The sequence below is a fragment of the Columba livia genome, chromosome 18 (assembly GCF_036013475.1).
Source record: "Columba livia isolate bColLiv1 breed racing homer chromosome 18, bColLiv1.pat.W.v2, whole genome shotgun sequence".
NCBI classification, from domain to species: Eukaryota; Metazoa; Chordata; class Aves; order Columbiformes; family Columbidae; genus Columba; species Columba livia.
In genome coordinates, this window is record NC_088619.1 from 10,548,971 (window position 1) to 10,571,168 (window position 22,198).

Here is a 22,198-nt window from a genome sequence, read left to right on the forward strand (position 1 = left end):
TCATCTTCTCTTGAATGTGAGACATTTGCACCATTTGTCTTTATTTTAAAAGTGCCTCTTTATACCTCCCTACAGAAGAACAACAACAAAAAAACAATTTTAACCCTGGATTTGAATATTTACAAAGAACATTAAATAAATCAATATTGTTGGTTTGGGTTTTGTTTTGTTTTCCAGAAGTCTAGAAGTTGTACAATGTACAGAAACTCTGGATTGCTAAAAGTTTGTGCTTCTCTGAATAAATAGCGTTTCACAATTGCACCATCTACTGGGAGATGACCACTATAGCCAAGCACGCTGGTTCCCTCACCTCCATTTTTGCAGTGAAACCTGTAATTACCAACACCTCCTCCAAATGGCAATATAAACTAGATCTGAAAAAGTAACAGAAGGAACCAGAAACTCATAATGAGAGAACATCACCAAGGCTTTCACAAGGAAATTTTTCTTTTGAATAGAAGAGGAGCTAATTATTAGTATTTGGCTGTACACTTCCTTATCAATATGGTGTCACATTGAAAAGAAAATTAGGAATCTAGACATGAAATAATCCAGTTTTGGCTTGGAATCTAGTCTTGATTTGTATTTCATGTAGCACACACTTTCGTGTACCTTAGAAATTCATTCAGACAAAAGCAGAGAGATTCTTTCTTTCAGAGGTGTGAAATCTATTTGTTGATTTACATTAGAACTGTAGTCTCTGGTACCACCTGTCAAACCTTTCCTGTTCCAGTAGCGGGCATAAGTGACTGATTGTACAGCTTCAGGTCATTTTTAATTGCCATCTTCTGCAGACATCTACTGTAGCAGATGCTCTTCCAGAACAAGAGACCTCTCAGGATGAGAAACTGGGACTGGGAATAACTTTTATAATTCTGCTGAAACGTGCCTTCCTCACTTCTCAAACAGAGCCCAGCACTTTGGACCAGCACTTGTCATCTCCGGACATGCGTCCTGAGGAAACCGGCCAAGCTCTGTCACACGCCATGTAAAGCTGCTGTACCTGAGAGACCCTGCTGACAACGAAACTATTTTAAAAGGCACGGATTCACTGCTGACTATAACAATTCACCATTAGCCGCACACAAATCCGTTTCTTAGAGAGGCGTTCAGTTCCGGGTGAGCCAGCCCGCCCCTCAGTGACCTTACAGAGCAGGAGTCACACGGCGGGCGGGTTAATGGCTCCGCGTTCTCTCCACAGGCCGCCAGCCGGCCCCTCACGCACCGGACGGGGCTGCATGGCGGCTCCTCAGGGGAGGGACAGCGGCCCCGGCCCCTCAGAGCCCACAGGAACGACCCGAACCCGGCGAGCCCGCCAAAACCTTTCCCGCCACTGCCCTCACCAGCCGGGCCGGCCGCCGCCTGCTCCTGACGGCGCCTCTCCGCCTTCACCACCTCGCTGTGCGTGTCTTAAGGGCTTTTTTTTTTCTGGGTTTCTGACAAAGAACAGGCTCCCCAACAGGAAAATGTACAAAGTCTCCCTGTTCTTCTCCTTCCAGCTGCGTTTTTACACATGCTTCCTGCCAGCTGCAAAAAAAAAAAAACCATATATGCCGGTCTTGTGGTTAGTTGTCAGCGTTTCCACATAAGAAACATTTGCAAGGGCAGGGTGGAGGTTGTCTTAAAAGAAATCAAACAAACACAAAAAAAACCCATGAGGGGGAAGGAAGTCACAAAATTCTGTGAAAAAGCTTTCCTATACTGCAACAGACCAGGCTTTGGGAGGGTTTTGTGTTACAGAGGAGGAAAGGACAGATTTTGTAGGACCTTGTCGTGTCACCTTCAGACACTGGAGACAAAGAAATAAGACAAGGACCACGACAACACTTTTAAGGCATTCTCTGCACAAGTAGTTGCTTTCTTAGGTACAACAGGGTCTTGAGTTCTTCAGAAGACATTGCCCACGTGTAGCTAAAGATTACATTTACTTTGCCCAGAGGATTACAACACCTACTTGCTGTAACCGTGATTATGTAGCTTTGTATTACTAATTAGATCATCAAATTACTTATCAAATTTGTTCAGGCAGTGATGTTGAACTCAAAGTTTGTGATGAGATTTGTACCTTCTAGGACAAGATCTTCACACCTTAATATTTGAAGCTTGACCAAAATATTTCCCTGACAACCTGGCTGGCTGTAAATATTTGTTAGCATCTTAAAACTTCTACAGACTTGATACTCTTTTTTTTCTGGACATTTTTTTAAAATTATATTGCTGCTAAAATAAACAGTACCATATACTCCCTTAGTCTCATCATATGATCACTTGCATTATCTCTAGCAAACGTGTGACTGATATGAATCAGTGATCTCATTCCCTTGTAAGAACAGTGCTAGAAAAATTACATACACTCTCATATACTGAATGGCAGCACAGTTCTACCACACAGCTCAGCTCTCTCACTCAGAAAAATGCTGATTATCTTACAACAACTGTATGTAACATATAGTTGTACCCCAAATGGCTGTTCCTCACTCCACAGCTTGTTCTCTGCCCACTACTCTGTCTGCTATAGGCTAAATCTAAGTGGAATATGACAAAAGTCTTTGCACAAACGTCACTGAAGATCAGCACTTTCCGTATTTAGGACTTCCTCAACCCTTGGAGCCACTCCTCAAAGATTTCATTACTGTAACTCCACCAGCTGCCTTGCTCAGTATCAAGAAAATGTTATTTCTCACAAGTCTGCTGTTTTCCTACTGTAAGCCAAGGACATACTTCTTATGCATTACAAATCCTTCTAACCGAGAACCATTGTTTCTTGTCTGCAAGCTTTCTTTTCTTCTCTTAGTTCAAATGTCTCAGCAGATTCAGAAAACTACTGCAAATGGCAAAGGTAGGTTCGCTTTTTTTGTTTGTTTTGGTGCTGAAATCAACTGTTAACAAAAAAAAAAAAGGATTGAAAACTGTTCAAAGCTTTCACGTAAAATTAAAGCTTTGGCCCCTGTCTGTGCAGTGGGGCAGTTTACAAACTTCTATCAAAAATTAACTGTTACCTTGCTGACATCCATGTGCAATCAAAACTGCTTTAAGTTGTTAAAACATATTTTTTCCACCCCTAGAAGTGTCATAATTTATCTTAGTCATGACTGGTTTCTTGCCATTTTCTATGAAAAGACACTAAAGTTTTAATGACAAATTTATTTGTATAATCTCATAAGAGCAAACTGCTTTGATATCAGAAGGCTCCTGCTGCTACTATTCAAAAGTTCAACCTGCCAGTTTACATATGGCCACAAATAAAATACCGCTTTTATTTTCAGCTTCACATGCTACCTCTCGACTAGCATATCAAGTTACTTTCTCCCACAATTTACACTTCTATTATTTTCATTGCTGCTGTAGTTCAAAAGTATTTTTGTTGGTTCGTCTGGATACATCTGTTGGCTTTGTGCATGAACTCTCCTGTATGAAGACACGCATTTTTCCTCAAGTGTTTTGAAAAAAATACAAAGCTGTGTTGCCTACTACCAGAGGCGGAAAAAATATCACCTGCTATTCCAACTAAAATAAGTATAGCCCGGTCCTCAGCACATTTTGGGGAGTTTCTTGGATGATAGTTGCAGTGAACTCACTCAGAAGTTTCTCCTTTCCAGAGATGCTGTCCAACCCCAGGCTCTTACCTCTTGAGGGGACTTCGAATGTCATGATGAAGCAGAACGTGAGCCTCTCCTGCCACGTGGACTCTGGATCTCCACCTGTCAGATACACATTGTTTAAACACAATAAGAAGGTATCCACTTTAAACAGGCCAGACTTGACCCCCGGTTTGTTTAACTTGACTATCAACTCTGAGAGTGATGTGGGTGAATACAAATGCAAAGCTGAGAATAACATCACCAATGGCGGAAAATACAGCAACAGTCTCAGGTTCACCCTTATAGGTATGTCTTGCTGTACACCTTCTCAGCGTGTTTTATTTTAGGGGCACATAAGCCATGCAACGCACAAGTCAGGAGTGTGATTGCAGCAGGTACTGTTTTGAACTGCAGTGTGTGCCTGCGCTGGCTCCAGAGCTGAACTTTCCTGCAAACAGCTATTTTTACCGTAGGAGTCAGCAGGCAGGTCTATTCTGATCTGGCTCACTGAACCGTCCATCCTTGATGCCCATTCTCATTTGCCAATGTTGCCGCTTAACTCTGAGTCTTGCTTTCGAGCTTGTCCCATACACAGTGATGCAGCCTTTTCAGTTTTCTTTCCACAGAGCCAATTTCCAAACCGGTGCTGAGCTCGCTCACCTCTCAAGCAAAGAAAGGCCAGAATGTGACCCTGTCTTGTCTCTCAGTGAACGGCTCTCTTCCTATCACATACATATTCTTCAAAGGAAAAAGAAGCATCTCTCAGCCAGTGAAGATGCAGAAGAGGGAAGCAGCTATGATTTTTCTATTTATCAATTCCTCTAGTGACTTTGGAACTTATAAATGCAGAGCTGAAAATAGCTTTCGCAATAATACAAAATACAGCAACAGTTTCAACTTTACATTAGCAGGTATGCATGCATGAAACAATTTACCACTGTCAATAAACAGGGACTGCACAAAATTTAGACTGTTGTAACAATGCAAGTTTTTTAGCTGGAAATTTTGTGCCTGTAATATAATGTTTAAAAGATTTTTTTTTTTACAACTAAAAAATAACCCCCTAGTTTTTAAAATTGATGCAAACAGGTAGAATTCCGTGAAGCCTAGATAGTGGTAGAAGTTGAACTAACCATGAAGGCTGATTATAAAAGATCCACTTTTACAAGACACCCCTGGTGTACCTTGTGGAGGGTCTCATTTCATTTTTCTCTCTGGTCCTGTGAAATGGAGAATCTACCAGCGCCAGCAAACTCCCTTCCTCCTGCTGTGTGCGTGCGACGTGGCCTCTCCTGAGGAGTTACATCAACCACAGTTAATCCAACAGCTGAAAGAAATGCACAGTCTTGATTTTAACTTACGGAAAATACTTAGAATATGAATCAACATTTCATTGCATAAACATTTTCTTTTTCTTCTTGGCAGAAGAGAGACGCCATTCTCAGCCCCTGATAATTTCTCTTGTGCTGATCTTGCTACTGTTCGTAATAGGATTTGCTCTGGCAATTCCATTTTTCATAATTCCTTCATATAAAGCAAGTGAGTTGAATGTTTGCTTCACTTTCCAGAGGTGCTCATTTATGTTGTCAGTATATTTTAGTGTGTAAACATGATGTTACAAGTAGAGTTACACTCTTGGTATTTTAGGATGCTGTCAAGTCTCCTCTTAAGCAGCATAGCCTACTTAACAAGACACTGACAAGGCAAAACCATCGAGTTATGGTTTAGATGGCAGGTCTGGGATGGGAGATGCAAAACAACATCTAATTTAATACACATAAATGTTGGAAGGAATTGGACCTCATTGTTCTTAGTTAAGAAAGGAAATTCTATTTTTAAATGGCCTTGGTTAAGAAATAATTTTTGTCATGATAATAACATTATATCTGAGATCTTCAAATATTCAAAAAATATCATGGAGCTGGTTATTTCACTGTAATAAAAAATGATATACGTATATAGGCATGTTTCTTCTTCTTTTACAATTTGCAGAAAAATTTAAGTCTACTAGGCCCTCAGCTGGCCTTACTTCAACTATGAATGCAGAAGAGGCCGAAGATGATGTCATATACGCAGAGATCGGTAAGTTCGTGTTACTCCCCATGCAGTCATGAAACTTGTTTGTGGGAGTTTGGCTGAAGAATGCTTTGTACTATGTGTAATACGGGCAAATTTCTGCAGGTACTACAAAAGCAGCAGAGTGGACACTTCATACCACTCTGTACATGAACAACTACTCCTACTGACTGTGCCTGGCAGGGTGTTATTTGAAGCCCCCCAGGATCCAGATCCAAATTTGGCACTACCTGTCAGCCATGCAGCCAAAGCTGCAACTGCTTAAATGAACTGAAGTTCCATACAAGAATCTACTGTAAACAGAAGTAAAATGAGGAGATGTGTTTGAAAACTCATGGTGAGGATTGGAGTGGCCAGTACAGAGAAAAAGAAAAGACAGCAAGTAGATCAGAGGTGCAACACCCATTTACTAAGAGCCAGAAGTGGGCCATATGCAAGTTGCAGTAAAATAAAACTGGCATAGTTCCTGTGTTCTGTTCAAAGTTGTTCAGTACACAAGAGTTCTTTATTCCATGTTTCTTAGCTTCGCAAGACTGAGTTCAAACTGAAATTGTGAAGCAATGCTAGACAACAAAACAACTGACTTATGTTAAGGCACTGTACTATTTCAGTCGCAGCAGCACAGCAGATTTATATTCAGTATGGAATCCCACTGCTTTATTTCAAGATTATTAAAAAAAAAAATCTGGTTGGTCTTGTAATTAACTGCAGCTCATCTTTAATCTAGAGCCTGTTAAACCAGAAGAAGAATATATCAACATTTCTGTTATTAGAAGAGAAGATGAAGAAGGTAAAAAATTCAAGCTCTAATATTGGAATCTCTGATACACACCAATATGTTTGGGGGGGATTTTGCTGGGGGGAGGCAGGGTGTAGACAGCAGTTACATGCTAAAACAGCTTACTACAAAGAAATTAAAATAACTTTGAAACTTTTTTGATGGGGAAAAAAGCAAACAAAACCCCCCAAATAAAAATATTATCAACATACGATGACCCAAAAATTCAAAAGCCTCATTATGAAACCGTGCAGGAGATGTTATTAGTGACCAGGTTACTGATGGTATATTAATTCTTCTGTTGTGTATCTGTAACAAAATAAATGAATAATGAATGATGTTATTCTGGTATTTAGCAGAGAAGAGGACATGTGCTACAGTCTATTCAAAGGCCCTCATCAGAGACTGAGTACCAGGTAAGATGCCTTTTGTAATTAACTTAATCATGTATTTTTATAGAATCTTTCAGTCCTCAGATGTGACAAGTATCATGAAATCTGCACAGAAAGAGATGGTGTTTTGATTCTAGTTTCCTAGCAGACAGGCAATATTGCTCGTTTTCTACTAGCAAGCAAAATCCCCAAGTCATAATCTCTATGGATTTCAATTTAAAAGCAGAATGGATAAAACCTGGAATTAACAAAGACCCAAATAGCAACCCCATGGGACAAACAACAGCTTATTGCTCACATAGCTCTATAAAAAACCAAAACTAAACAAAACAACACCATCACTGTCAGGTAAGATCCTGCTGCACACAATATATAGTCTGGCATTATATGCATCTGATGAATAAACAGAAAGGCATAATTGACGTAAAGCTTTCACCCAGACCCGAGCTCCTCTACGTTTAACAATTCTCCTGAAACAGAAACTGGGTTGTATGCAGACATCGGATAAACAAAAGGCTGTAAGTCAAGTATTAAAATAAAAGTGTCCCTAGTGTGTTGTCCTCTTAGGCACACACTAGTTTACCATTTATTTCTTCTATTTCCTCTGTTACACTTGATAACGTATTTCTGATTTTTACATTTATCAAGTGCAAGATGAAGTAGCTTAAATATTGAAGAACTGAGGCCACGTGATTCAAACACTTTCCTACAAACAGATAGTAGAAAGATACTTACTGATGCTATTAAAACATTTAAGACAGGAAAGTATTTTACATAAAACACCATTTTCCAACAGATACCTTAATTGTGTCAGCAATACACAGATGAAAGATAAATTTTTAGGTTAGGATGGAATATTCTCAGTAAGACAGTAAAACTGAAGACATGAAAGCAGTTATGGTTTGCCCTGCTAATGGGGAACAAGTTCATCCCTTCCCTTTTCAAGGTAACCTGGAAGACCTACACGGTCTAGATTTGACACAAAACAGATGCACCACCAACTTTCACCAGAACTGTTTGCAGAGAAACCAGAGTCCGTGACGCCATCGAAGCCAGTCCAGGCACAGATATTTAAGAAATCTATTTTATTCAATGAATTTAAATTTACACATTTTTGGCTGCTGTTACATACTTAGATAAAAAGTCCTTCAGCCTAGAAATGTGCATCATTTCCTTCATCGTGGTGTCTCTGCTCCTCAGCTGGACCACTCCATTCTCCAGAGTGGCATCAGTTATCAAGACCGTGAAGAGAACACTCATCTCATCGTACCTGCGAAGAAAAGAGCACACCTGCTACTGCTTTTGGTGTACGAAAAATTCAGATAGGTTATGTACAAATGACCATAAGCTGTAAATCTTTAGTTTTGCTATACTGTGCTAAGCCCTGTGTGAAAACACCAGTTTCCTTGTTGCCCTTCCTTGCTTTCCTGACTACACATCTTCAAATTATTTAGTTACTTTATTACATAACAAGAACGTTATTTAGTGACCTGTTACAAGAGTATTTTTGTAGAAGCAGACTACATTGTTCTTCTGTTACTTAACAGCCAGACTTACTCTGAAGACTACTGCACATCAACAAATGGCTGTATTTCTTTTCTCTCAGGGAAAAAATATTCATCAATATGCTCAAGATCCATCAACATGAGTAGCAATCTGCTCCAAATTCACTCTTGATCAACAGCTCATAGATAAAGCCCTCGCTGGAACAGCAGTTTCTATCTCCACAAATAATTCCATCACATACACTTATTTACGGTAATCATTCCAGGCTTGACAAACTTTTAGCTCAAGACTAGACACAGTACTTTGCTTCATTTTAGAAATTAACTATCCGACATTGCTCTTTGTAATAAAATTAATTGAATCCAAGTTTATAATTCGGGATATGTGCCTTCAGTCATGCGGTTACTGCACTCGATGACTTTTTATTGGAAATGGGCATATTTTCACTACTCCACAGAAAGTATTTTTTCACCATCACAGTTTAATGGATTTAAGACTGTTTCTCCTTACTTTGAATAAAGCTGTTCCAGAGATACATGCACTGTTTCAAGATAACCCGGCCATACAGAAATTTTGTTTTCTGACAGTTCATTGAACAATCCTTGACAAACCTGTGTTTAAAACCAAAAGTTAAATGAATTTGAGGGCTTGGAATCATATACAAAGAAACCATTAAAACTCTAGTATGTGTGGTATTCGCATTCCTAGCTGGTATTAATTTTTCTGGGTGAAATAATCTCAAAGTAGAAAGCAGCCCGGCAATTAAATCTCCATTTCTATTTAAAAACATGCAACATAAGCTTCCTCCCTTTTGTGGGGATTGGCTTAATGACTGACTTAAATAAAAACTTATAAAAAATCCTTCTGAAGACATGACCCACACATTAAGATAATTCTGAAAGATTAACAAGTTGAGAGGGATTTTGTTATTTATTTTTCTTAATTTTGCATGGAACAAATAATCAGCTCTATTAACAGTACTAAAAGCAGCGTGTTAATGCGAGGGAGGCACCTACAACCTGCTGTTTGCAGTGACTCTCGAGCTGCACAGGTAAAGCACCTGAAACATGTACAACCTCAGAGAATCAAAGTACAGTACGATTCTCCCAAATGGAAACAGTGTCCGAGTTATAAAAACGAAAATAGTTTCTTACAACGTACCTGTCTCATCTCCGTTGTTGGACCTTTACCTACATCCAGGGCCACTTTGAGAGGTGCTAAACAAGGATGAAGCTTAAGTACCTAACAATTTTACAAAAAGCAACAGATTACTAAACATATTTAGTATGCAATTCTAAACAGACCTAGGAAACATTAATTTTTCTCACAGAGGCAGTCCCATGGCTGCACCTGCTGGGGAAGGGAACAGTGATGGCCATGTGGAAAAAGGAGATATTTCTGTGCTTAAATTTCACGTGTTGTCTGTGGGTTTTGTACTTAGACCTGGCCCTGCCCTCCATCCTCCCTCACACTTTCTACAGAAAGTTACCTTTCTCTGTGAATCTTTCTTTTTAGTTAACGGATTCTCAGCTAGCTGTAGAGAATCAAAGAGGTATGCTAGTGCTCCTCGGTCCAGGTTTCCACTCACAGACAGAACGTGGGGAATAACATTCTTCCTCCCATCTCGGCCCTGGAGAGAAAGAAACACACCCACAAAGGGACACCTCAAACAGTGCCCCAAAGGGCCTCTTGTTCACCTTAAATGTATAGCGAGGCACTGAGCGCAACCACACTTACAGCATTTAGAATACATTCAGACATATATTTTAAAAAGTTACCAACAATTGCAAACATGTAACAATAACTAGCCAAGATTGTAACACTGGGGAAATCAGAAGATCAGAGCAGGATGTGATTATTTTCTTGTCCTGCCTCTCTGATCATAAATGTATATCTATGACCAATAGACTTGAAAGCCATTTACAGCATTTATAATCCATTAATCCACATATACGGAACTGGACAAGCTACAGAAAAATGTACAGTTTGTGATGTGAATTTAACACTGCAAAACACAGACTGAGTTTGTCTTGGCATCTGCTCACAGATAACAGACAACAGCTGTCTTGTCAATATAGCTCATTTCTCATTTCAAAGAATTAACTCATTGCAAAAAAAACCCAAAATATTATTTTATCTGCTTTTGAAAATGAAGGTCTGACTGCAGAGTATCAATTGTATTGCTTTTACAACAAAAGAATAAAAAGATAGTCACATGCTGAGCAAGTGGACCAGCAAAGAAACCACTTCTCTCACACACTGTCATCTTCATCAGAAAAGGTTTTGATATAGTAAAGCTTACAAGCAATTTTGAATTATCCCCTGGATACATCAGTAACAGTTCAGTATCACCAAGGTTCTTCAAAGTTTCTATTGTTTCTGTCCCCCAAGGAAATCTGTAACTTAAGTTAAATCCTCTTCTTCCTTCTTCATCCTGAAAGTCACTGCTGCTGAAGTTAGATGGGCCTACTGCAAACTGAAAACACCATAGGAGAGGATCACTACTGTGTATGCTGTATTAACCACATAATCTGTAATGCAAGCCCAAGTCTAGGATTGTCAGCAAGAGATTTTGATGAATTACAGCCCAAATCTCTTTATTGTTTCACAGCATTTTAATCTCAAATCAATTACAAACACAAAACATTTGCCTGTCTGCAAGTCATGTTGTAAACTACTTAACAGGTTTGTCATAAACTTACTTAGTTTTTTGGTTTCTCACAAGAAATATATGCAATTCCATGGCAAGAACAGGCATGCAACATAATGCCACCAAATTCATCAGGGTGTCTATCCCCGCTGTTTGAGATACAAAGGACCAGGCCAAGACTTCCCGCTCGTACGCTGCTGTTACCTTTCTCCACCATTGAAGCCTCTGGCGTAACCAGTAATCCAGCCACTGTCCTGCAGTTCTGGGAGAACTAAACCATGCAAGCAAAGACGTGGTCCTCTCGCCTATTCTTTAAACAATAGCAAGGTCAGCAAGTTAACTCCTTAAAAAACAACAGGGAAAAACCAAGAGACACTATTCAAAAATAATCCAAGAGTGAAACGAGCACAAACAGTTTGTTTAGGTATGAAAAGGGATTAATTCTTCTGCTACTCTACCTTCTAAGGTTTTTGTTGTGCTGTTCACTTTCGGGAAGAGAGTGAAAACATACTCCAACCTGAGCCAGGCCACACGGCAGTCTTTTGTTCGTCAATTCTAAGCAGCTTGTATATTGTGCCAACGCACCTGTCAACAGACAAATTGCTGATCCTAGTAGCCACAGAGGAAATAAAATAATTTGTTATTGTTGCTATGTGCAGTCCAATTAGCATCGGTGCTTTGCAGAGATCAGCTCAGCAGTGCAGCCTGATTTCTCCCGCTACTTTGGCAACTGCACCTTCAACGTGCCTTTCCCCCAATTACAAGGAAAAGCATCCGATGCGCAACTTCAGCATTCGTACTGCTCGGGTGTTTGAAAAGGACACAACCTCACACCGTGCACACGAAACATCCCCAGAACTCTAACACAATGAAATATTTCCTGCTGCTTCGCTCCCGGTAAGAAAACAGCGAGCAGGCTGCCGGGAGCGCCGCTCAACCCGCTGAAGGACCAGAGACGCACCGGGCAGGAGGCTCTCCCGGAGCGCCCCCGCGCTCCGCAGCTCTTCCTCCGCAGCCGGGTCGCCCCGGAGGGCTCCGCGCAGCGTCTCCGGGTGCAGCAGCCGCAGCTCCGGCCCGGCCCGCGGGGCGCCGGCGGCGGGCGGGCCGTGGAGCGGGGCGTCCACCGCGAACACCTGCTCCCGGGAAGCCACCGTGGAGTCCCACCACTGGGCCGCCAGGTTGTCCCGCAGCCCCACGCCCAGCGGCCCGAAGGCCGGGGGGCAGCCGCTGAGGTAAGCCCGCCAGGGCCGCGGCTCCGCGCCGCCCCGCAGGAAGTGCCGCCGCCGGCAAACCTCCAGCAGCTCCTCCCCGCTCGCCGCCTCAGCGCCGCCGGTCACCGCCGCCGCGTAGGGCCGCGCCGGGGACGCGGCCTCCAGCCCCTCCGCGATCCCCAGCCGCCGCCTCAACACGGGAGCGCGGCGGCACCACCGGCCGCCTTGGCCGCCACCCAGCGCCATGTTCCGCGCCTCCCGCCGCCCTCATGCCTGGGGGGTGGGGTGTCAGTGCAGGCAGTGCGCATGCGCAGTGTGTCATGAGGAGCGGGGGGCGCGGCAGCCGCGCATGCGCGGTGGCACCCGGCGACCCGCCCGTGTCGTCGTGTGTCGTGTGCCCCGCGGCCGGGCCTGGCTGAGGCAGCGGCCGGTCCTCCCCTCTCCGCCCCGGCCCCCTCGCACCGCTCTGTGGGCTACAAGCGGGTGGTGTGTGTAGACCCAGCCCTTCGCTGTCACGGGAGCACATCGCAGCTGCAGAGGGAGATTTATGGGGGAAAACCCCACACGAAGCTCGCTATACAGAGCAGCTGTGCGTTGCTTTGCAGGCCTGGGGCAACATAAAGCCTCTCTCCGCAGAAGGCAGAGCTCAGCTCCCGGTACAGCCCAGAGCGGAGCGGTGGAAATTTCCATCCGTGCTTCGTCACCATCTTGTACCAGGGCCAGAAGGTGGAGCTTCAGAGAGGAGGAACAGTTCTGCGAACTGGCTGTCACGGAAGATTCCCGTAAAGTCCCAGTGAGCGGGAATAATCTCGGTGTGGGTGCCTGATCTCCAGCCCGCGGGCTGCAAACACAGCGCGTTAGTGGGGCACCGGGTCAGCGGAGGAGCTGCTGCTCCCGGTGCACAAACGACTTCCAACTTCCATTCCTATGGCAGATTGGACACGAGCTCTAAACTACCAGAGTTTGTTGTGAAAGCTGTGTAGCAGAGCTCTTTTTTTATATGTTTTTCTGTGCAAATATTAAGAAGGGTGCCCCCCTTCCCCTGAGCAAGTCTCTTCCACCTCAGGAACGCTTCCCCTAGGTGATGGGCATTTGGAAACACTGTAGGGCAAAAGAATTCAAGATGGGGCCCTGTTCCTCAGAGTTGAATAAAAAGTACCCGGAGCACACCTGCAGGAGACAGAACCTTGGAGGCCAAGCTTAAAATCACTGCAGCTTCTATCAAGGTAGATTTGGCAGGTGCCAACTTCCACCTAATTACACTGAAGGCCACCAGGAATCTACAACCTTGAACAACTTGTACTGAGAAGGCACCAGGTGCAGCTCTTCCCATCATTTCCTGATTAAGCTTCCAAAGCACATTTTCAACCACTGGGACCTGCAAACACCTATCTAGGTTTCCCTTCAACAGATGTGGTTTGTGCCATCTCCCATCTCCAGGCAGAAAGAGGCTTATTTGTTCTTTGCACCAGTTAAAAATTACCCCAATCTGTCAATGTTAATTTACAAGTTGTGAATTTTTTGTGTGCATTTTTTAGTATAAAGTTTTCCAACAAAAACTTTTCATGCATTGTTTTGGGTAACTGACCTAGGAAGCTAGCAATTAACACACAAGATTTAAAATACAAATAACCATCTACCTCCTTGTCTTCAACACAAATGGCACTAGCAAGGGGAATTCTGCAAATACAATTAAAAAGACCTTCCCTTGCCAACAGCAGTTTTAGACTCGAGTGTAGTTATTTCAGGACTTCATCTGGAGTTGTCAGTACTTTGTGGTCATTCACTGTTGCCGTCAACTGATAAAACTCCATAGAAAAGACAGAAATAAATAATTACGAGGCAGGTTAGGCTGTGGTTAAGAGCAGCACAAGATGAGCCTCAGAGAGAAGAAAAAAATCACAGTTAAGCACAGACTAGCAAAAAAATATGAAGTATAGAAGAAACAGTGTGACTGGAGTTCAAGATAGCCTAGACAGAACCTCGCCTTGATTCTTGCTGATTCAGCCTTTATTTCATCAAGCTGTAGTTAAGCATTGTTAAACCTGAAACTAATTGTTACTGATAAACAAGTGAGAGGAAGGATCTGAAAGTATTAACTGGAATTTGAATACTCTGTACTTGAAAGCATTAAGTACTTTAACCCCAGGACCAAGTACTATTCCAGCTCTGCTCCTCAGCAAGGAAAGGCTGTTGCTTTGCTCAGCAGGGGCAGTGCCTTAGAGTCTGTTGCATCTACTAGAAGCCTTGGGGGGAGAAAAAAATTTGTTATGTTAATAAACCAACAGCCCACTTCCCTCCTCCCACTTCCATAAAGAAATCACTGCTCAATACCGGTTTAAGTATAATTTGAAGTTTTAATACTAAGATCTTCCCATTTCTCTGAAGCCCACAGGAAGCCCGCATGCTAACTCACAAGGCCTGACAGCTGCAGCTACATCACGCTCAAGCCTGGTCTGCACATACGCTCGTGTGAAGGCGACAGTTATGGTGCTGCAAAAGCTTCCTACGCTGGAGCGGCTCGCTAGCAACACCACTGCGGAGTGCTGGTTCGCCAGCTTTTCAGCTATACCATTACTCCAGTGGATCTTTTCCAAAAACCGGCCCTACACTAGCGAGACAAGGCAGAGAGTCCTGTTCCGACTTAGGAGCCAGCTTTAGTTGTCTTCCCCACAGAAGCAGAGCCTGCCATGCTAAGCAATCTAGCCCAATCAAGGCAAGGCTGGGTGGGTTTTTTTGTGTATAAGCTTAAATGTTTAATCAGACACAGTTGAGAAACCTTTCTAGGATTTAATATAAAAACATTTGACATTCCATTAATGTAAAGTTATGCACATGTTGAGAAAATTGCCATCTGAAAGAAAATTCGGTCTTCAAATATCTTTATTGGAAGGCCATGCATTGCCTCCTGTTACTGTATTTCAAATCACTGTACATTTACTTTGAAAACACTGTCTGCATTTTCTAGTACAAAAAACTAAAAATTGTTTCAGGAATGTAGAGAAATATTCAACTTAAATAGCGAAAAAGTGCACCATAATTACTGCTGCACTGCAGTCATTTCTGCATTTCCCATTTCTTAAATAACTATCCTGTTTTGATAACACACAATATAAAGAGCAATTATGAAAAACTGGGACATTTAAATACACTAAGTTATTGAGAGTAACTTGTTGGCATTGGGTAACCTATCATAGGAGCAGCACCAGTGGCGGGATACGCGTACTGCTGCTGGTTCATGCCATTGTGCATGTTTGCGATGTTACTGCCGTACTGCTGGTCATAGCCATTCTGGTAAGCTCCTGCGGGGTTGCCGGCCCTGAAGCTGGCCTGCATGCCTGCAGCTGCAAAGCCATTGCCAAAAGGAGTTCCGTTACTGAAACTTTGGGCACTGTAGGCCCCGTTTTGAGTTTTTGCTCCAAAGTCTCTCTTGCCTAGCGCACCATAGGTTCTCTCAAAGTTCTCCCTCTCTCTAAAACTACTAAATCCACCCCTTTTGCCCGCAGAGTATCTGTCACGTCGGTCACCTCGGGAACGACCTATCAAAAGAGACAAGACATAGTTATACCATATAGGCTGCATTTTACATACCACATTAACTTCAGCTCATACAGCACAGGTTTGCCTTGCAGGGCTGTCTTCATTCAACTGGAGTCTCCAGTTGGATTTCTACTATCTAGATGAAGGCTATTTTGACAGAGAAAGCTGTCTGACCTCTGAGGAGAGTCAAATACTCTCCCCGCTAACTTGAGTGGTGGCATCAAGGCCAAAAGTCACTTCCGTCTTGCCAACAGGACACTTACGTCTCATCCATACGAGAGAAGGTCCCAAAAACAAGCCCTGAAGTGGTTTCTTTCAGAGCAAATGCTCCGAAGTGCCTTGTTGGCCAACACCAGCCACAGGTGCACCACAGCGTGACTGCGGAGCATTCAGGGACAGGGGGTGTTGGTTTTTTGTTATTGGTGTTAATAAATACCTTTCCAGGTCACCATAACTGGGAGCTAAATCACCTTCCACATCCATTTGGGAGAGAGGTTGGAGGTGGAATTTGAGTTTCCATTTTGTTCCGAGAGGAAAGCTAGGCACTGTGGTCAAGAACTGTTCTTACCTGAACCTCTGTCTTCAATCAACTGAAGCAATTTGGGGTTGATGGCTTGATTAGCCTCACGAAGCACAGAGATGAGGTCATTTACTTGCTTAATATTGTTAGGAGTAAAGAATGTGTATGCTGTGCCTGTTTTGGTACTGCGGGCAGTTCGTCCAATTCGGTGGATATAGTCCTCTGAGGAGTTAGGGTAGTCATAATTGATGACAAATTTCACATCTTCCACATCTGTAAAGTGTTGCAGTGTGGCAAAAAGCAAGGTACAAAGTTTTGCACACCACAACAGCCAAATCGAAGATAAACATTAGACAATAGTACTTTAAAGGAAATAACGGCTGCAAAGAAGTGTGTTAGAATTATCCATTTCTGCATGAGTATTGTGGAAGTGAAAGTTATGCACACTCCGTCTGTTCCCGTCTCATCACCCACCCTGTGATCCAAAACCTTACCATAAAGGAGTATGCATTTGCTTGTCATTCCCAACTCAAGAGTCCCCTTTACAAATCATCAAGTGACATCTGAATGCTTCTTGCAGTAGGGCCACTAAAGCTCACAGCAGCCTCTTCATGTGCTCATTTGAGGACCTTAGAGTAAAAACATACAAGGTCCTTCACATACACACTCATTAGAAGCTCAAAAAAAAGGGGCCACACTGCTCGTCTTGCCAAGACCTTTGAACCGCAGCTGCAAGAAAAACATACCTGTCCCCCCAAAGTCACCAAGTTGTTTTTATGCACTGTGTCTCGTCTAGGCAAGCGCTTCCAAGAAGCCAGGGTTCACTTGAGAATGTGTCTCTCTCTGGCAGGTCTCGACATGACGACTACGTATAGGTGGAGGAACTCCGACTTTCAAAGGCATTTGAAAAGCCATTGCTTTCCTGCCCCACTTGTTACAGTGAGAGGTGGACTTTTTTTTCTCAGATTTCATGTGCCAGTACTCACCAATTTGTACAAGGCTTAGTACATTTTAAAGCTGCTCTCTCCATTTCATGGTTGGAAAAAAAAATTTCATTGAAGTTTGTAATTATTTTCTTCGACATTTCAGCAAACTCACTGAAATTCAAAGACCCACAGATCACAGCAGACAGTATGCACAAAACTAACAGTACTGCACCATGGCAAATCATGCAAAGCATGGAGAGAAGAGAAATACCAGGGGCAACGTGAACTGTGAATGAAACTGCTTATTTCATGAGAGAACAGTTTATGGGGTAGTAGTTTAAAAGATGATCTTTGCCTTTTGAAGATTACTGGCACACAATGCTCTCAGCTTTCACCTCTCTATTTGACTGGAAGCAGCCAGCCGATCACTTCCACTAGTCCTCCATCCCCCTCGAGTCCTCCGATTGTCATGCCTAGGCCTTGCCACAAAGACTGCACCTTTATGTGAAGAAAACTTAGAAAAATGCAGAGGTTAAAGAAAGCAATAGACTTTCTTTAAAAAGCTTTGGGCAACTGGCATTACGAGTTGTACTAACCTAGACCTCTGGATGCAACATCTGTAGCAATCAGGATCGGTGCTTTTCCATGTTTGAATTCTGTAACACAAGCAACTCATCAGTTTCTTCGTTAAGTAACAGAGGTGACATGCTTGGAGAAATTGTTGGAAATACTCACCGTTTAGAACCCAGTCCCTCTCCTGCTGACTTTTATCACCATGAATGCCCATTGCTGGCCACCTGGAAACACACAACTTGATTGACCTCAGCCCATTCCCTGAGTCACTTGATTAGTCAAAAATACAGCTACTGGCAAACTCCAGACAGCTCCCAGAGGTAGCTGCAGCACTTTAACTGACACCTGGTGTCACTATATTTGACAGTTTTGACACCATAGTTCAGAGGTCACTCATGAAAAATCAAGAGCGCCCTCAAGACCATTGGGGTGGCTCAGTGAAGTTCAGGCTACTAGACTCACCCATCTCTCCTCATTTTCCTGGTAAGATCATCACACCGTCTTTTGGTTTCCACAAAAACAATTGTTTTATTTTCCTTCTCGCTCATTATTTCCTCCATCAAACGGATAAGCCTATCAAGAAGAAATGATTGTTAGAGCTAGGATTGATTTGTACTGTTCAAGTTTGGTTTTCTCAGCCTGTGATCTCACACTACTGCCAAAAATCCATAGACAAATTCATGTCATACTTCATAAACTAAAACTATCAAAAAACCATATTGGATGCTTTTCTCCTACATACTACTTACTTGTCATCTTTCTCCACATCATGACACACATCCACAATCTGAAGAATGTTGTGGTTTGCACTTAGTTCCAGTGCACCAATGTTGATGTGCACATATTCTTTCAGAAAGTCTTCAGCCAGTTGCCTCACTTCCTTTGGCCATGTGGCACTCCACATCAGAGTCTGCCTGTCGGGCTGCAGGAAACAACTAGGTCAGTACAAGATCGACAGACTTATGTCAAATTCCCAACCGAAAAACACAACCTACCCAGACAAGCCTGAATATTTAACTGCGCTGCCCTCGCTTTAATGAGCACAGTGGCATTTGTTTCTGTGATGGTGATAAATGTACAAGCCATTTATACTCACTCTTATCTGATCCACAATTTTTCTGATCTGAGGTTCAAATCCCATGTCAAGCATCCTGTCAGCTTCGTCAAGGACAAGGTAAGTACACCGCCTGAGATTGGTCTTTCCAGCTTCTAAGAAGTCTATAAGTCTTCCAGGTGTTGCAATGCAAATTTCCACACCTAAAAACAAGCAGTGAAGTCAGCTGAAGTGGCTCTGACATCACCTCATGCAGAGAAGCATCAAGGCTTATCCATACCTCTTTCTAAGTCACGAATTTGTGGTCCCTTTGGAGCACCTCCATAAATACAGGTAGACTTCAAACGGCACGCTCTGCTATATTCCGCAGCTACCTGCTGCACTTGTTGAGCCAGTTCACGAGTTGGTGCCAGCACAAGACACTAGAAATAAGATGCCCATCTTTTAGCTCAATACCTACTTGGAGGTTCTAGTCTGACACTAGTTTTAAATGAAAAAAGTTTATCATGCATTCCTGCAGTGCCAGAATGACTGAGGTTGATTCAAGTGGCCCAAACCACCAAACTAAATCACCTGGCATCTCAGTTGCCAGACACTGACCTATGCTGTGCAGTAAGACACCTGAAAGCCACTAGCTTCCAGAGGACAGCAGTTCCCAAAATGGGACATCTAGCCCTGTTCTGTACAATTTTAAGGACAATCCAATCAGATTTTATGGAATGTTCTTGGGAAACCACCACAACATGGAATCACTGTAGTTATACAGAGAAACAGAACACAGCCATGCACTCTTATGAGCATGGACAACCGGACTGCAAAAAATTTTGCATTCTCTAGAAATTAAGATCCCCTTTCACTTCGGGATACTCACAATAGGTCCATCTCCTCGCTCCAGGAATGGCTGATGATTTATATGCACAATAGCAGGCAACAAGTACTGTTTGGAAGAAAGAGAAAGTCTCATTACAATCTCTTCCCAGAAGTGCTCAGCCTGCACTCTGCCAGGCCGCGCTTCCACGGCTAAAATGCAACATTATTCCAGGCTACAGTCAGAACTTACAGACAGTGTTTTCCCTGATCCAGTCTGTGCCACTCCAACCATATCCAGTCCACTCAATGCAACAGGCCAACCTTGTGCCTGAATAGCAGTTGGTTCAGTGAAGTTCTGCCTCTGAATTACTTCCATAACATTTGCTTGAAGAGAAAATTGAAACTTATTAGCTTAGACACTTGGTCTTAATCAAACCTGGAAGAATGACCAGTAAGGTAGACTACACTTACCAGGAAAGTTAGCTTCATAGAAGTTTATAATTGGTTTTGGACAGTTATGGCCTCTAACTGTAACTTCTTTGCTTGCTCGGTACTGTTCAACTTCTTGCTGCAAGGCAAAAATCCCGTTATTATCTTTTAAGTTACCCCATCCGTGCCTGTTGGGCCCCATGACCCCCAGCATGTTTGCACTTTTTGTTTACTTTTGCATGAGTCAGATAGGGTACGTACCACAGTACGTCTAGCTACATCGGGATGTTCTTGATAGAAGTTCTTCTCAAATTTGGGCAGCTCATCTAAATTCCATTTCTTTTTTGTAAGTTTTTCCCCAGGGTTTCCAAATTTCTTCCCAGAGAGAGGTCCACCTCTGCTTCCTCCAAAACGGGGGGCTCCAAACCTAAAGATCATAACATAGAATCCAAGAGAATGGTTTTGGTCCTCCTCTTACACCACCTAACCACTATCTTTATGGCTTATCCTGTAACTCTACAACCCAGATTTATAAACTCCGCCTACAGGATACTGAAACTTCAAAAAAAACATATTTTAAGTCGCAGATGCCACAACCTGCCTATCTACAACTTTATTCAGGTGTTAAGTTTAACATGTATCTTTGCAGCTTCTGTAAAATGAAATGGAAATGTCTATTAAGAAGTCCCAACATAGGCGAAGTACGGACATTAAAAGCTTTGTATTACCCCATAATCAAAATGGTTTCCCAGCCAACTGACGCTCTTTGTGTGTCAGCCTGCACAAAGCAGGCGGGGGCAGTTACAAAACCTTGGCACGACTTCCCTGTAAACCATTTTCTGGTACGAAAAACCCAGACTTCCCTCAGCCACCATGTTGTTTTACGCGGCCATGCGGTTTACATCGGCATTTTAGGTCAGACCCCTCCACTCAGCAGAGGTTTATCTCCAAAGCCTGTCCTGGCAGCCCCGAGGCGCAGCTCAGCCGAGCCGAGCCGAGCCCTGATCTGAGGGTCTAAACGGGCCCCGATCGCTCCCGGGTTCGGCCGGGCTGGCGCGATCGCCCCAGCACAACACAGCGCTCCCAGAGGGGACCTGCCCGAGCGGCCGCTGCTTCCTGCCAGCGCTGTTTCCTTTGTCTCTCATTTCTGTCTACGCCACATTTTCCAGCCGCTGCCATTTTAGAGTCGGAGCTGGGCGGGGGGAGGAGGAGGAGGAACAAAGGCAGCAGCCGGCATTTTGATTTCCCCTCAGTCACCGCATGGCGGGGCCGGCCATTAACATCCGCTTACACAACACAAAGCGGGAGCCGGCCGGCTTCTGCCAGCGGCGGCCGGAGCGCCGTCCCTTGCGAGGGGGAAGGGAAGGAAGAGGGAACCGCCCTGCCGAGAGCTCCCCGGGGCTTCGGCACCGCCGGAGCGCCCGGCCAACCCACTGACCCACAAAGCCGCCGCTCCCCAGCCCACCCCCGCTGGCGGGCGGGGAGAATCCAGCCCTGCGGGGGGCATCCGCACTCGGGGGTACGGCCCTGGGGAGGTGGGGGGCGTCGAGAACCTTTCCCCACCACCCCCAAAAAAAACCTCACGAGGCGCACCCCTCAAACGCGCTCTCGCACAAGGGGGCTGCGCGGAGGACGGGCCCGGCCCCGCCCGGATCATCCGCCGCCCCCTCGCTGGGCGCTCCTAAGGCCAGTTCCCCTCCCCCGGCTTCCCGCCGCGAAGCTCCGGCGGCCTCGAGACAGCAAGAGCTGAGGAGAAGGGCGCCAGGGCCCAACCTCGAGACTCGCCGCCATTTTAAAGGGCTAAAAAAAACAACCACCACAAGCCCACGGTCGGTCTAAGAGTCCGGACGCTGGCGGCGGCTAGCGCCAGCCGGGCCCCCGGACTCACCCTCTGTCCCTGTCGCTGGAATACCCGGGCATGGTGATGGTGGCGGTGGGCGAGACGATCCCGGTCACTTAAAGTGGGTGGTGAGAGGTTGGACAGGATCCGGCGCCGCTGGCGGGGGCTGCTGGGTGTAGAGCGCCGCGCCGCCTGGATGCCGGTTATATAAGGGGCCGCGGGGGCCGCTGGGAACCGACTGCTGACGCACGCGCAGGCCCCGCCCCCTCTGCTATGTAAGCGGCCCGAGCCGCCTGCAGGCCCCACCCTCCT

At 44.3% G+C, this 22,198-nt stretch overlaps 3 protein-coding genes across 9 annotated transcripts; 1 reads left to right on the top strand and 2 right to left on the bottom strand.

Moving 5' to 3' along the window:
* Positions 1 to 1,170: 1,170 nt before the first annotated feature.
* Positions 1,171 to 8,699, top strand: MILR1 (mast cell immunoglobulin like receptor 1). 4 transcript variants are annotated; one of them, XM_065034167.1, is made up of 9 exons: positions 1,171 to 2,704; positions 2,795 to 2,839; positions 3,600 to 3,887; positions 4,208 to 4,492; positions 5,007 to 5,120; positions 5,574 to 5,663; positions 6,385 to 6,447; positions 6,792 to 6,851; positions 8,028 to 8,699. In XM_065034167.1, exons 1-8 carry the CDS (start codon positions 2,671 to 2,673, stop codon positions 6,842 to 6,844), a joined length of 972 nt encoding a protein of 323 aa, XP_064890239.1. In that variant the 5' UTR covers positions 1,171 to 2,670; the 3' UTR covers positions 6,845 to 6,851; positions 8,028 to 8,699. The 4 variants fall into 4 exon arrangements, with proteins under 4 accessions (XP_064890239.1, XP_064890238.1, XP_064890240.1 ...); XM_065034166.1 differs by having other exon boundaries at positions 1,171 to 2,839; positions 6,795 to 6,851; XM_065034165.1 differs by having other exon boundaries at positions 1,173 to 2,839.
* On the bottom strand, positions 7,898 to 14,287 carry POLG2 (DNA polymerase gamma 2, accessory subunit). 3 transcript variants are annotated; one of them, XM_065034151.1, is made up of 8 exons: positions 11,945 to 14,287; positions 11,442 to 11,568; positions 11,188 to 11,293; positions 10,636 to 10,809; positions 9,823 to 9,963; positions 9,495 to 9,575; positions 8,844 to 8,944; positions 7,898 to 8,097 (listed from the first exon to the last, which is right to left on the bottom strand). In XM_065034151.1, the coding sequence occupies exons 1-8, from the start codon at positions 12,438 to 12,440 to the stop codon at positions 7,932 to 7,934; spliced, it is 1,392 nt and encodes a 463-aa protein (XP_064890223.1). In that variant the 5' UTR covers positions 12,441 to 14,287; the 3' UTR covers positions 7,898 to 7,931. The 3 variants fall into 3 exon arrangements, with proteins under 3 accessions (XP_064890223.1, XP_064890225.1, XP_064890226.1); XM_065034153.1 differs by lacking the exon at positions 11,442 to 11,568 and having other exon boundaries at positions 11,188 to 11,288; XM_065034154.1 differs by lacking the exon at positions 8,844 to 8,944.
* A 244-nt stretch (positions 14,288 to 14,531) lies between these two features.
* On the bottom strand, positions 14,532 to 22,142 carry DDX5 (DEAD-box helicase 5). Of its 2 annotated transcripts, none has more exons than XM_065034137.1 (13): positions 21,935 to 22,142; positions 20,308 to 20,473; positions 20,089 to 20,185; positions 19,868 to 20,001; positions 19,679 to 19,744; positions 19,088 to 19,229; positions 18,850 to 19,010; positions 18,503 to 18,675; positions 18,216 to 18,326; positions 17,916 to 17,977; positions 17,777 to 17,836; positions 16,303 to 16,527; positions 14,532 to 15,733 (listed from the first exon to the last, which is right to left on the bottom strand). In XM_065034137.1, the coding sequence occupies exons 1-13, from the start codon at positions 21,964 to 21,966 to the stop codon at positions 15,351 to 15,353; spliced, it is 1,812 nt and encodes a 603-aa protein (XP_064890209.1). In that variant the 5' UTR covers positions 21,967 to 22,142; the 3' UTR covers positions 14,532 to 15,350. The 2 variants fall into 2 exon arrangements, with proteins under 2 accessions (XP_064890209.1, XP_064890210.1); XM_065034138.1 differs by having other exon boundaries at positions 21,959 to 22,129.
* Positions 22,143 to 22,198: the final 56 nt, after the last annotated feature.

Excerpts from the sequence above, each read along its gene's own strand:
- MILR1 (XM_065034165.1), top strand. The coding sequence starts at position 2,671 with ATGTTATTTCTCACAAGTCTGCTGTTTTCCTACTGTAAGCCAAGGACA. Across the intron at positions 5,121-5,573 it reads AATTCCTTCATATAAAGCAA|AAAAATTTAAGTCTACTAGG; the intron begins GTGAGTTGAATG and ends TACAATTTGCAG. Across the intron at positions 5,664-6,384 it reads TGTCATATACGCAGAGATCG|AGCCTGTTAAACCAGAAGAA; the intron begins GTAAGTTCGTGT and ends TCTTTAATCTAG.
- POLG2 (XM_065034151.1), bottom strand. The coding sequence starts at position 12,440 with ATGGCGCTGGGTGGCGGCCAAGGCGGCCGGTGGTGCCGCCGCGCTCCC. Across the intron at positions 10,810-11,187 it reads GGCTTCAATGGTGGAGAAAG|TTTGCAGTAGGCCCATCTAA; the intron begins GTAACAGCAGCG and ends TGGTGTTTTCAG. Across the intron at positions 8,098-8,843 it reads CTGGAACAGCTTTATTCAAA|GTACGATGAGATGAGTGTTC; the intron begins GTAAGGAGAAAC and ends TTTTCTTCGCAG.
- DDX5 (XM_065034137.1), bottom strand. The coding sequence starts at position 21,966 with ATGCCCGGGTATTCCAGCGACAGGGACAGAGG. Across the intron at positions 19,011-19,087 it reads AATTCGTGACTTAGAAAGAG|GTGTGGAAATTTGCATTGCA; the intron begins GTATGGATAAGC and ends GCTTGTTTTTAG. Across the intron at positions 16,528-17,776 it reads TGTTGCATCCAGAGGTCTAG|ATGTGGAAGATGTGAAATTT; the intron begins GTTAGTACAACT and ends AACACTTTACAG.